General features: G+C 43.3%; 1 protein-coding gene across 1 annotated transcript in view; it reads left to right on the top strand.

Moving 5' to 3' along the window:
* The window catches only part of LOC138952393 (neuroendocrine convertase 2-like), a 153,946-nt gene that overhangs the window by 86,936 nt on the left and 54,221 nt on the right, over positions 1-12,789 (top strand). Inside the window, exon 5 of the mRNA XM_070324062.1 lies at positions 508-545. Within this exon, the coding sequence (XP_070180163.1) occupies positions 508-545 (38 nt within the window). The remainder of the gene's footprint in view (positions 1-507; positions 546-12,789) is intronic.

The following is a 12,789-nucleotide window of genomic DNA, read 5'->3' as shown; positions in this document are numbered from 1 at the left end:
CGTATGACTGCCGAAATGGCGGGGTAAAAACGGTCATTCATGGAAAAACCCACTCGGGCAAAAAAACACAAGTGTACGGGGGAGTTTCAGCCCATGAAAGCAGCAGAAGAAGAAGAAGTTACCATTACGTCTGTGGTGATTTTCACTTGTTATTATTTAGTCTATTATTGGCCTTTTTGTTGTTGTTTATTCTTGTATTGTATTGTTAAGGATTGTATGCGTGTATGAATGTAACCAACACCAGGACATGTTATGCTATATGGCGAAATACTTTCTTGATCAAAGCTAGTTCTTTTTGTTCTTCTTCGATCTGTTCTAAACAAATCGCTTGTTCTTATAATTATTCGTATTGTCGACACTGGAATAATGACATATTCAGGAATAACCAACCACGTCGCTTTTGTTCTCGTTGTCATATCTTGAGCAATGTTGTGAAGAGGAAAATGAGTGGTTTTGATTTGAACTTAATCCGACATTTGATTTTAATGTTTCTGTTTCCCTTTGCAGGTATTGATTACCTGCACGAAGATCTCAAGTACAATTACGTAAGTTTGCTCCGCATGTTTTTATTACTTAGTTAGTGGAAGAATCTTTTGTAATGTATGTGTGATGGTGTATGCTTTTAATTAAGCGTTGTTGACTATGAATGTAGATGTAAATGCTTGTATAACTGTGTTTTAATTTTAAATGTGTCAAGCGCAAAGAGCATAATTGTAAAGTTATGATGTTGCGCTATATAAATGCTCATTTATTATTATTATTATTATTATTATTATGTCTTTCTGTCTGTTTGCCATAAAATGTCTCTCTATCTCTGACTTTCTTGGTCTTTCTCCCTTGCTCTGTGTCTCTGTCTCTGTCTCTGTCTCCTCCTGTGTGCGTGTGCGTGTGTGTGTGTGTGTGTGAGTGTGCGTGCGTGCGTGCGTGCGTGCGTGCGTGCGTGCGTGCGTGCGTGCGTGCGTGCGTAGGTGTGTGTCCACTCATTATCGATCGTCTACCACCATCACACCACACACCCTCCAACTGTTGCCCTCATTACTTTAATTGTACAGACTGACATGCAGGCAGACATACGTACACCCACAGACAGATGACCACCACTGCAGCACCACCCCTTCCCTCCGTCCCCACCCACTCGAAGTCTTCACCAACATTCTCAAGCGCACACGTCTGCAATGTACAGACCACCCCCCCCCCCCCCCCCCCCCCAGGCCGCAGAGAAATCTGATCAGAAATACGTGCACGACTTCCCGTGACGAAAACAATATGATCAAAACATGGTCATTGGCGTCCTATTTTTGAAAAATAGAAATTAAGGATTCAAGGATTCGCGGCTGCCTGGGTCTTTACCTGTTTAGCCACAAAAACCGTTCCCCGCTCTCTCTCTCTCTCTCTCTCTCTCTCTCTCTCTCTCTCTCTCTCTCTCTCTCTCTCTCTCTCTCTCTCTCTCTCTCTCTCTCTCTCTCTCTCCCCCCCCCATCCACCACCTACAACCCCAGGTTATAACTTACTGCTTTAGACAGGGACAAAATCTTGCAAATTAGAGGTAGCGTCCTTGGGGCAAAGATTAGTTCAATCGCACGAATGGATGTAAATCTGTTCATGTGCTTGAAGTGTGATTGTCACTGGACACGCGCTAGCCCACATACGCTTTTGTATGCACCTGCCTGTAGACATAGTCATTCACACACAGATGAAAACACACACACACACACACACACACACACACACACACCCGCACACGCACACACACACACACACACGCACACTCACATACATACACACACGCACGCACCTACGCACGCACGCACGCTCGCACGCACGCACGCTCGCACGCACGCACGCACACACGCACGCACACGCAAACAGACACATACATATACACACACAGACTAAATAAACAGACACACGCACAGACTCAGACACACACACACACACACACACACACACACACACACACACACACACACACACACATACATACACACACGCATGCACGCACGCACATATTTTTGAACATCCCCCTTCTCCCCGCTTCCCCTCATATTCTTCATTATTCGGTCAAGACCTTTTCGTACCAGTCGGATTTAAAAAAAAATCTCTTACCCGATGTTGCTACTTGTGGCGTCATCTTTCAGACATGAAGATTATTATTTCTCACAGCAGGCTTTTATATATCGATCGTGGTTTGTTCTTTCTTTTTTCCCTTGTTTTTTTTGTGTGCGTGGACAAGATGCGACTGAAGGCATCTTTCTTTCAACAAAAAGCAGCATCGTAAATTTTAGATCCGTCAATTTTTTTTCCTTGGAATAAGAGTATTCTTCCATATAGATCCATACCAAAAATGAACTTCCTGGCTGCTTGCTTTGCAGAGGGCGATTTAAAAACATATTTCGTACGTGTCATTTTTGTCGATTTGCAAACAAAACAATTCAGCAACAATTCAATTCAGCTACAACAAGAAAATAAATAAATATATAAACAAAATAAGTACAACAATCCCATTGTTCAGAGAAAGCCACCAGGTCGCTAGGAACTTAATGTTGTCACGTGTCCACATGAAATAATGCTTTTAATCCATGTAACAGTCTGGACAGATCCGTGGCGCTGAACACGATCGATCCCGCTAGAAGCATTGCACTCTGCAAGTGGCGCTGAACACGATCGATCCCGCTAGAAGCATTGCACTCTGCAAGTGGCGCTGAACACGATCGATCCCGCTAGAAGCATTGCACTCTGCAAGTGGCGCTGAACACGATCGATCCCGCTAGAAGCATTGCACTCTGCAAGTGGCGCTGAACACGATCGATCCCGCTAGAAGCATTGCACTCTGCAAGTGGCGCTGAACACGATCGATCCCGCTAGAAGCATTGCACTCTGCAAGTGGCGCTGAACACGATCGATCCCGCTAGAAGCATTGCACTCTGCAAGTGGCGCTGAACACGATCGATCCCGCTAGAAGCATTGCACTCTGCAAGTGGCGCTGAACACGATCGATCCCGCTAGAAGCATTGCACTCTGCAAGTGGCGCTGAACACGATCGATCCCGCTAGAAGCATTGCACTCTGCAAGTGGCGCTGAACACGATCGATCCCGCTAGAAGCATTGCACTCTGCAAGTGGCGCTGAACACGATCGATCCCGCTAGAAGCATTGCACTCTGCAAGTGGCGCTGAACACGATCGATCCCGCTAGAAGCATTGCACTCTGCAAGTGGCGCTGAACACGATCGATCCCGCTAGAAGCATTGCACTCTGCAAGTGGCGCTGAACACGATCGATCCCGCTAGAAGCATTGCACTCTGCAAGTGGCGCTGAACACGATCGATCCCGCTAGAAGCATTGCACTCTGCAAGTGTGCAAGCATGGGATCTTGTATGTGGCAGCAGGTTTAGATCGATCTGTCCTTATTTTGGCCAAAGCTCTTAGGCATTAAGAACCTTACACCCAAACCATTAACCGATTTTTTTGTACAGACATGGCGGTTTTTGCCTCTTAGTGGAGCGTAGCCTCGCAGAAGTGTTCTGCTGATCAGCCTCAAAAGACACAGATTTTCGTGACGGAAAGTAAGACAAAAGTGAAACTGCCTTCAGGCAGGCTATTGTTAGTTCTAGAATAATATTTACAAAACACCAGCTTTGCTTGTAATTGTAGGGATTTCCTCACAATTATTTTTTTCAAAGGTCCCTCGCTGTTACATGGCATATCGATTTTTCAGACTTGAAGTTTGTTTCTTGCAGTATATGTTTTGATGGACACGTTCTCATGTTTTGAAGATGCTCTTAAGCTTTCCAACTTTGTCACACACGCTTGAGAGTTCTGCCCAAACCCAAACCTTTCACCGGCTTTTTTCTCTGACATTGCGGTTTTTGTCTCTTGACAGAGCATTGCCTTCTGGGAATGCAACGCTGATCAGGCTTATAACGCACACAGGTTCGTGATGACACGGTAGGGAAAAAGACATTGCCTTCAGGTCGACTCTCCTTATTCTCTGAATATAAAATAAAAGGTTTATTTCATTGTGTTCCTTTTTAAAAAAATGTTTTGTTAAGTTTTTGAGGAAAATCTTGCGCTTGCTTTATTCTTTTCAGAAACAAAAACTTGTGTTTCCTTCCTTCCTATTGTTGCGTAAAACAACTCATCTATAGATCTGCACACTGAAAGTTCATGTCTTACTTTATGCAGGTTTCAGTCGACTCTTACTGGCCTTGGTATTCTTCTTCTTCTTGTCGATCACTCAGATGGAAACGCCGGTTCTCCGCGCAAATGTTGCCGTGCGCTGTAGGTCGTCCAGACTGCCATAGAGCTTCCCTTGCACCGTGGTCGCCTTGATATGAAGAGTGCTGGACATTTCGAACGTTCGATGGTCAGTTCCCCCTCACTCTCCCCGCGTAGGCCTACATGCTTTGTGGTCAGCATCTGCATGTTGTGTGGATAGTTTTTTGAGGCATCAATGCATGTAATGGAACAGCAAGAAAGAAGCAACAGAAACCCTAATCACCTCTCAGGAGGCTGTCGTAAATCCATTATGTAAAGGTGAAAGCTTTCAGGATGTTATTCTTGCTATCTTTTTTCTTCTGATTTTAATCTTGTGTTGTATGTAACAGCTTTCTGCACAATAGAGGTTCATTTTTGATGGCATGTTGCCATTCACTCGAGAAGAAGATGTACTATGAATGACTTTGGCGTTTCCTCCGAAGTCGGCGTACGAGTGCCTATTGTAGGGTCCTTGAAAACAGGCGTACACGTAGTCTTCACCTTTGGATAATGGGGACGTTTTCTGTAACAAGCTGCCCTCTGAGTGTTTAAACGCAGGTACGCTGACGAACAGAGATATAATATTACTTACCTTTGAATTCGATCTCTCTCCTTCCCCGAAAACGGCGAATGGCTGCCTAAATGGCGGGGTAAAAACGGGCATACACGTAAAATCCCACTCACCAAAACAACCCACGAGTGTTCGTGGGAGTTTCAGCCCATGAACGCAGAAGATCTATCTCCATGTTCCTTGTTTTTTGCACTTTTATGGGCTTTGTCGGTAAGCCATTGGCGGTCTTTCGGGGACGTTGCATTGCTTTTTGCTTAGAACTGGCTCTTCGAACTGATCTGGCGTTTGACGCAAGATATCCCCCCCCCCCCCCCCCTGACGGAACCGACAGCAGAAGTTAATCTCCCTTTAGGAGCTCTGTTAGATGCTCTCTATCCATTTTGTGGTGCAAGGCAAAACCTTGCAACATTTGGGGACCTTTTTCTGCATTTCCTCTTTTTCCATTTAGTCAAGTTTTGACTAAATGTTTTAACATAGAGGGGGGAATCGAGACGAGGGTCGTGGTGTATGTGTGTGTGTGTGTGTGTGTGTGTGTGTGTGTGTGTGTGTGTGTGTGTGTGTGTGTGTGTGTGTGTCTGTCTGTCTGTCTGTCTGTCTGTCTCTGTGTGTGTGTGTGTGTGTAGAGCGATTCAGACTAAACTACTGGGCCGATCTTTATGAAATTTGACATGAGAGTTCCTGGGTATGATATCCCCGGAATTTTTTTTCATTTTTTCGATAAATACCTTTGATGACGTCATATCCGGCTTTTTGTAAAAGTTGAGGCGGCACTGTCACACCCTCATTTTTCAATTAAATTGATTGAAATTTTGGCAAAGCAATCTTCGACGAAGCCCGGGGTTTGGTATTGCATTTCAGCTTGGTGGCTTAAAAACTAATGAGTGAGTTTGGTCATTAAAAATCGGAAACTTGTAATTAAAATTATTTTTTATTAAACGATCCAAAAACAATTTCATCTTATTCTTCGTCATTTTCTGATTCCAAAAACATATACATATGTTATATTTGGATTAAAAACAAGCTCTGAAAATTAAAAATATAAAAATTATGATCAAAATTAAATTTCCGAAATCGTTTTAAAAACTATTTTATCTTATTCTTTGTCGGTTCCTGATTCCAAAAACATATAGATATGATATGTTTGGATTAAAAACACGCTCAGAAAGTTAAAACGAAGAGAGGTACAGTAAAGCGTGCTATGAAGCACAGCGCAATCGCTACCGCGCCAAACAGGCTCGTCACTTTCACTGCCTTTTGCACTAGCGGCGGACTACGTTCAGTTTCATTCTGTGAGTTCCACAGCTTGACTAAATGTAGTAATTTCGCCTTACGCGACTTGTTTGTTGTTGCTTGTGGCATCGCTTTGCAGATTTGTGATTATTTTCGATTTGCTACCACTAACCTTGGGATTTGATTTAAACCTGTCCTCTCCACTACTCCTCCCTGCCTAAACCCCCATCTTTGGCAGGTTTCACTCCAAATCCTTGAATATGTCAAAAGATATTTTTTAAGACATCCGGAAATCTGAGAACGCCGAATCTTAAAAGGTAGGGAGTCTTACATTGATGTTAAAATTTACAAGCGTAACGAACGGAACATCTGAATGCAACTACGGTCTTAACAATTCTTTCTTTCTTTATTTGGTGTTTAACGTCGTTTTCAACCACGAAGAGTTATATCGCGACGGGGTCTTAAAAAGGGAAGGTCTTAAACTAGAGATCTTAATAGAGGGGCTCCACTGCACCGTCTTAAACTAGAGATCTTAATAGAGGGGCTCCACTGCACCGTCTTAAACTAGAGATCTTAATAGAGGGGCTCCACTACACCGTCTTAAACTAGAGATCTTAATAGAGGGGCCCCACTGCACCGTCTTAAACTAGAGATCTTAATAGAGGGGCTCCACTACACCGTCTTAAACTAGAGATCTTAATAGAGGGGCCCCACTGCACCGTCTTAAACTAGAGATCTTAATAGAGGGGCTCCACTACACCGTCTTAAACTAGAGATCTTAATAGAGGGGCTCCACTGCACCGTCTTAAACTAGAGATCTTAATAGAGGGGCTCCACTACACCGTCTTAAACTAGAGATCTTAATAGAGGGGCTCCACTGCACCGTCTTAAACTAGAGATCTTAATAGAGGGGCTCCACTGCACCGTCTTAAAATGGACAACCTCCTTGAACTGAAAAACATTCTTGAAATGGAAACTACTTGGCCTTTTATCAGACGATCCAAAGTCTTCATGGTGGAAGAAGAGACAAAACTATAGCAGCTACAAGATTTCTTTTGATTCTAAGATGCGAGGCGTCAGATTGATTCAAGCCCTAGAGGAGCCTGCCGTATGTGCTTGATTTCTGCATGTTTTCTCTTCCATCGCTGGTTGCTTGGGGCGTCGTTTCACATGCTTCAGATTTGTTTCTTATGACCGATGTCGATCCGCTCTAACGGACATTTTTTAAATTTGTTAAAACCATACACGTTTAACCTCTAACTTTCTTTACCGCCCTGTCACTTTTGTAACATTTTACCGGCATTCACTGTCAGCCTTTTGAAGATGTTTAATCGTCTGACAGGTCGCTTGGTTTTGCAAGTTAGCAAGGCACGTATAAGTTGTATTTAATTTTTTTTTTCGTTGTGGAAGAAAGGACAAATCAATGTAAGCTGTCAGTGTTCTTAATTCTGAGATGCGAAGCCCTTGAATAACTTCTCGTATTTGCTTGATTTCAAGATTTATTTCTCTTCCATCGCTGGTCGCTTGGGGCGTCATTTCACACGCCTGAAGGTTGTTACATTTAGTCAACTTTTGACTAAATGTTTTAACGTAGAGGGGGGAATCGAGACGAGGGTCGTGGTGTATGTGCGTGTGTGTGTGTGTCTGTCTGTCTGTCTGTGTGTGTGTGTGTAGAGCGATTCAGACTAAACTACTGGACCGATCTTTATGAAATTTGACATGAGAGTTCCTGGGTATGAAATCCCCGAACTTATTTTTTTCATTTTTTTGATAAATGTCTTTGATGACGTCATATCCGGCTTTTCGTGAAAGTTGAGGCGGCACTGTCACGCCCTCATTTTTCAACCAAATTGGTTGAAATTTTGGTCGGGTAATGTTCGACAAAGCCCGGACTTCGGTATTGCATTTCAGCGTGGTGGCTTAAACATTAATTAATGACTTTGGTCATTAAAAATCTGAAAATTGTAAAAAAAATATGTTTTTTATAAAACGATCCAAATTTACGTTTATCTTATTCGCCATCATTTGCTGATTCCAAAAACATATAAATATGTTATATTCGGATTAAAAACAAGCTCTGAAAATTAAATATATAAAAATTATTATCAAAATAAAATTGTCCAAATCAATTTAAAAACACTTTCATCTTATTCCTTGTCGGTTCCTGATTCCAAAAACATATAGATATGATATGTTTGGATTAAAAACACGCTCAGAAAGTTAAAACGAAGAGAGGTACAGAAAAGCGTGCTATCCTTCCCAGCGCAACTACTACCCCGCTCTTCTTTTCAATTTCACTGCCTATGCCGTGAGCGGTGGACTGACGATGCTACGAGTATACGGTCTTGCTGCGTTGCATTGCGTTCAGTTTCATTCTGTGAGTTCGACAGCTACTTGACTAAATGTTGTATTTTCGCCTTACGCGACTTGTTTTTTCTTCCGGTAGATTTTGAGCCACTCCAGCTGACCTTCGTGAGTTTATTCTCTGCAAGCAGGATAGACATAACACATGCCCATTACCCTACTCACCTTCTTTTTTTTTCTCTTTTTTTTTTTTTTTTTTTTTTTAACTCACTTTCTTGTTTTGGTTGTAAAATATGCATTCCTTTCCTAATCATCTTGTAAATCGCTATCGATCTGTCCTGGCTTTGACTCTGGATAAGATTATCCTTCCACTCGGAGACATACCAAACATCTTCAGCCATCCTGCTTTTTGCGCAGGGTGGGTTTTGTTGTTGTCGCTTTTCTTTTGTGCTGAACCAATTTTGTAACTTAAATCTATATCAATCTCTCAAAAATTGATCAGGCAGAGAAGAAATAAATCCGACTCTGCAGTGGAAAGCTGACAGGGTTTTAGATTTTAGTACGTGCCTAAGCGGAAAGATGCTCTTGACCATCTTAACAACCAATACAAATGTGTGGTGGTCTTAACAATGTTTTACACAAGAAAAAAGGTATCTTTAACGGGTGTCATTCTGCGGTTGTCCTTTGCAAGATGCATAACTTCTTTCACGCGAGACTTGACATGATGGCTTAGAAGGGAAAGCAGAATTTTCCTCGTGGGGAATCGTGGTCATTCACTCTAAGACGCTAACAGCTTTTGGTCATTGGGAGATCCTCAAGTGTGTGCTTTATTTCCATTCTCTGTTTCGTCTTCTGGTCGTATGGAGCGTCGTGTTACACACTCATGGTTCATCTCTTTGAAGAGTGAAGAATCCTCCTGTCCTACGGGCACAGTAGAACGCCTCGTAAGGACTAGCCTGTAGATTATGATATAACATCATCTCTTTATGATTCTCTCTGGCTTTTGTACGTGTTCCAATCGTATTTATACATCGCCCACTCTATGGCCTCTCACCGACGTGTTCTCTTGTCTTTTAAGTCATCTTGGTCACCCTCGATCTCCAGATTACACCCCCCACTCACCTTACACACGAGTTTATGTGATAGCAACAGCAGCGAAATCAGAATTTGCTTCTTGGGAATTGTGTTCATTCATTGTAGGATAAAAAGCTACTGCTTTTGGCCTGTAGGTACTGTCTTGTATCTGCTTCATTTCCATATTTCCTTTAGTAACTTGCACGCAGAGTCGTGCTTGACATTGCGAATTCTCTTCGAACGACAGGTTTTGAGTTTTGATTTAGTCTGGCTAATCTTTGTATGTTCGACATTTCACACACCCATACCCAACCCCCTCGCCTTCATCTGTTCTTTACAGCGTTGCAGTCTGCTTCTTCAAGCATTTTGAGCCATTGGAAGCCGGGAACAGACTACTTCCAATTCAGTAGGGGGGCGACTTTCCTCAACCCGGCGGGTCCCCAGGTGGCGGATAGGGGAACGGCCCCCAGATATGGGGGCCAGCTCCCCTGCGAATATAGAATAAGCAATCCCCCGGACCAACTAGCGGTGTCTCTACCAGGACGGGGTGGGTTGGCAGATGGCACTGACTACCCTATAAAATAATGCCCTACGTGTCCGATGACGGTTACACCATGCGGGTAAGAGCCGCATTAAAAGCTCTAGCCCCGGGGTGGGAAAGAAACCTAAGGGCTGAAGTCGGAGGATCTGGGCCAACAGGCGCACCTTAACCAACCACAGATCCACGCAAAAACACAAAAACAGCGAACGACAAGAAGAAGAAGAGCCATTGGAAGTAGTCCCCTTTTTTCTCCAATAATTATGTCGAGTTGTCTTTTCGGGGAAGGCTTACACATTCGCAGTGTTTCTACGGGACGCGTAGCCAATCTTAGACGCAAGTGTACGTGATAGTTAGGCAGGGATAGTAGAATACGCCTTCCGGAATTTATATGTATTCATTCTAAGATGCAAAGCAACAGATTTTGGCCTTCAGGGAACGTCAAGTTTTTGCTTAATTTCCATATAGTTGTGTCTCCCTTTTTCCTGAATGGAGAGCATTGTGCCGCATACTTGAGATTCAGTACCTGCGGCACGTTGTAAGAAACTCTTGTCGTCTGTTTTGTGTTTGTTGTAAGATCCTGTTCTTGTTGCTTGTGCAGTCGCACCTTCCCTAGCGACCACCTCTTTAAAACGACCACCTGCCCCTTACGACCAGCCAAAAGATCGCCCCCCTCTTCCCCGCGAGTTTTCACGTAAATGATGGGGCTTTTCATAACGACCACCTGTCTACAAAGACCACTTTTGGGTGGTGCCTTTAGTGTTCGTCAGAGACAGGTTCCACTGTATTTATTTCAAGCATGTAAGCAACTGCTCCTGGCTTCCTGGGACATGCATTTGCTAATTTGCATGTATAGTTTTCTTTCCCTTTCTTTCGCTGAATGGAGGAGCGCCGAGTTACACCCTTGTTATTCATTCCCGACCGCAGATTTAAAGAAAGTCTTGGTGGAAGTTTATAATTTGTTTTAAAAAGGTTTCCTGTCTCCCTCTCGTGATCTCATCCCTCTCTTCCTGCCTCATCTTCCCTCCATCGACACCCCCCACCCCCCATCCCAATTCCGCCGGGCAACAACGTAACACCAAAGGCTAAGTAATCTCTTACTCTCCAAGGACATTGGGCAGCAAAGTAATGCTTTCGTCTTAAAGGGTGTTTTTACACCTGCTAAACATTTGTAGAAGTTTTGTTTTGTTTTGGTTTGTTCGTATTTATTTCAATTTTATTTTTTACACTTTTTTTTCTCTTCGATGATTGTATTAGAGATTCATCATTCCCACGCCAGTCAAACCTATTCCCCTACAACGTTTAAGCAACAGCAGTTTTGTCTCGACGTGTCTTTGAACACCTGCTGTATTCTGTAGTTTGTTTTGCAAGTCCAAGGAAATTAGTCTCGATATTTACCATTCTCCGTACAGTCAGACTTTCCTTGAGGCACTGTACTGGACTTTCTCCTCCAGGAAACGAACTTAACAACAATATGTGTGCGTCACTTTGGAGACACGTGCAATGGATCATATTTCATATTTCTCATCATATTAGGTCACATTGCAACAACAACAGAAGGATGATAAGAGGAAAACAAAAACAAAACAAGCACAGAACACATGAGACCAAACAAAACAAGCACAGAACACATGAGACCAAACAAAACAAGCACAGAACACATGAGGCCAAACAAAACAAGCACAGAACACATGAGGCCAAACAAAACAAGCACAGAACACATGAGGCCAAACAAAACAAGCACAGAACACATGAGGCCAAACAAAAATATCTGTTGGTTTAGGGTAACATGACCATAAAATATAAGGTCGGTAGGTCGGCTTTTTTTTTAATTTCTATTTTTTATTTTTAGTCTCGGTGTGGTTCGCAAAATGTGCCAGAGGCTGTTGTGTGGGTTTTTTTTAATTGAGAAATGAATTTTTTTTTATTTAGGGTCGGCGGGAAAAAATAGAGTCGGTCGGGTAACCCTAAACCAACAAATTTTTAAGCCTGAGCGTTTGTGTTGTCAGTGCTTGGAAGTCCGATTGTTATTCGTTTCAGCATGCACAATTTCGCCCACTGCAAAAGCATTCTGCTTTCTTCTCTAGCACGCGTGTACGCTCTGAAATAGTTTTACGCTCTTCTTCTTTTCTATTCTAATAGTCTGCGAAGCACTTGTTATCGCATGCAAATGCAATTCAGCGTTCCGTCAAGTGTCCTAAAAATCGATTAGTGATAGAAGAGAAACGAGCTGGCTTGGGAAAGTCTTTTTTGTGCCAAGATCTTTTCTGTTGTGCAGTTGGTGACGACTCGCTCTCTCTGCCTCTGTCTGCATATAATATGCCTTCGTCGGTCGTTCTGTCTGTTGTGCAGTTGGTGACGACTCGCTCTCTCTGCCTCTGTCTGCATACAATATGCCTTCGTCGGTCGTTCTGTCTGTTGTGCAGTTGGTGACGACTCGCTCTCTCTGCCTCTGTCTGCATATAATATGCCTTCGTCGGTCGTTCTGTCTGTTGTGCAGTTGGTGACGACTCGCTCTCTCTGCCTCTGTCTGCATATAATATGCCTTCGTCGGTCGTTCTGTGTGTTGTGTTGTGCAGTTGGTGACGACTCGCTCTCTCTGCCTCTGTCTGCATATACTATGCCTTCGTCGGTCGTTCTGTCTGTTGTGCAGTTGGTGACGACTCGCTCTCTCTGCCTCTGTCTGCATACAATATGCCTTCGTCGGTCGTTCTGTCTGTTGTGCAGTTGGTGACGACTCGCTCTCTCTGCCTCTGTCTGCATATGATATGCCTTCGTCGGTCGTCCTGTCTGTTGTGCAGTTGGTGACGACTCGCT

The sequence above is a fragment of the Littorina saxatilis genome, linkage group LG17 (genome assembly GCF_037325665.1).
Source record: "Littorina saxatilis isolate snail1 linkage group LG17, US_GU_Lsax_2.0, whole genome shotgun sequence".
NCBI classification, from domain to species: domain Eukaryota; kingdom Metazoa; phylum Mollusca; class Gastropoda; order Littorinimorpha; family Littorinidae; genus Littorina; species Littorina saxatilis.
Note: the sequence above shows the minus strand (reverse complement) of the source record. Positions and strands in the feature narration are given on the sequence as shown.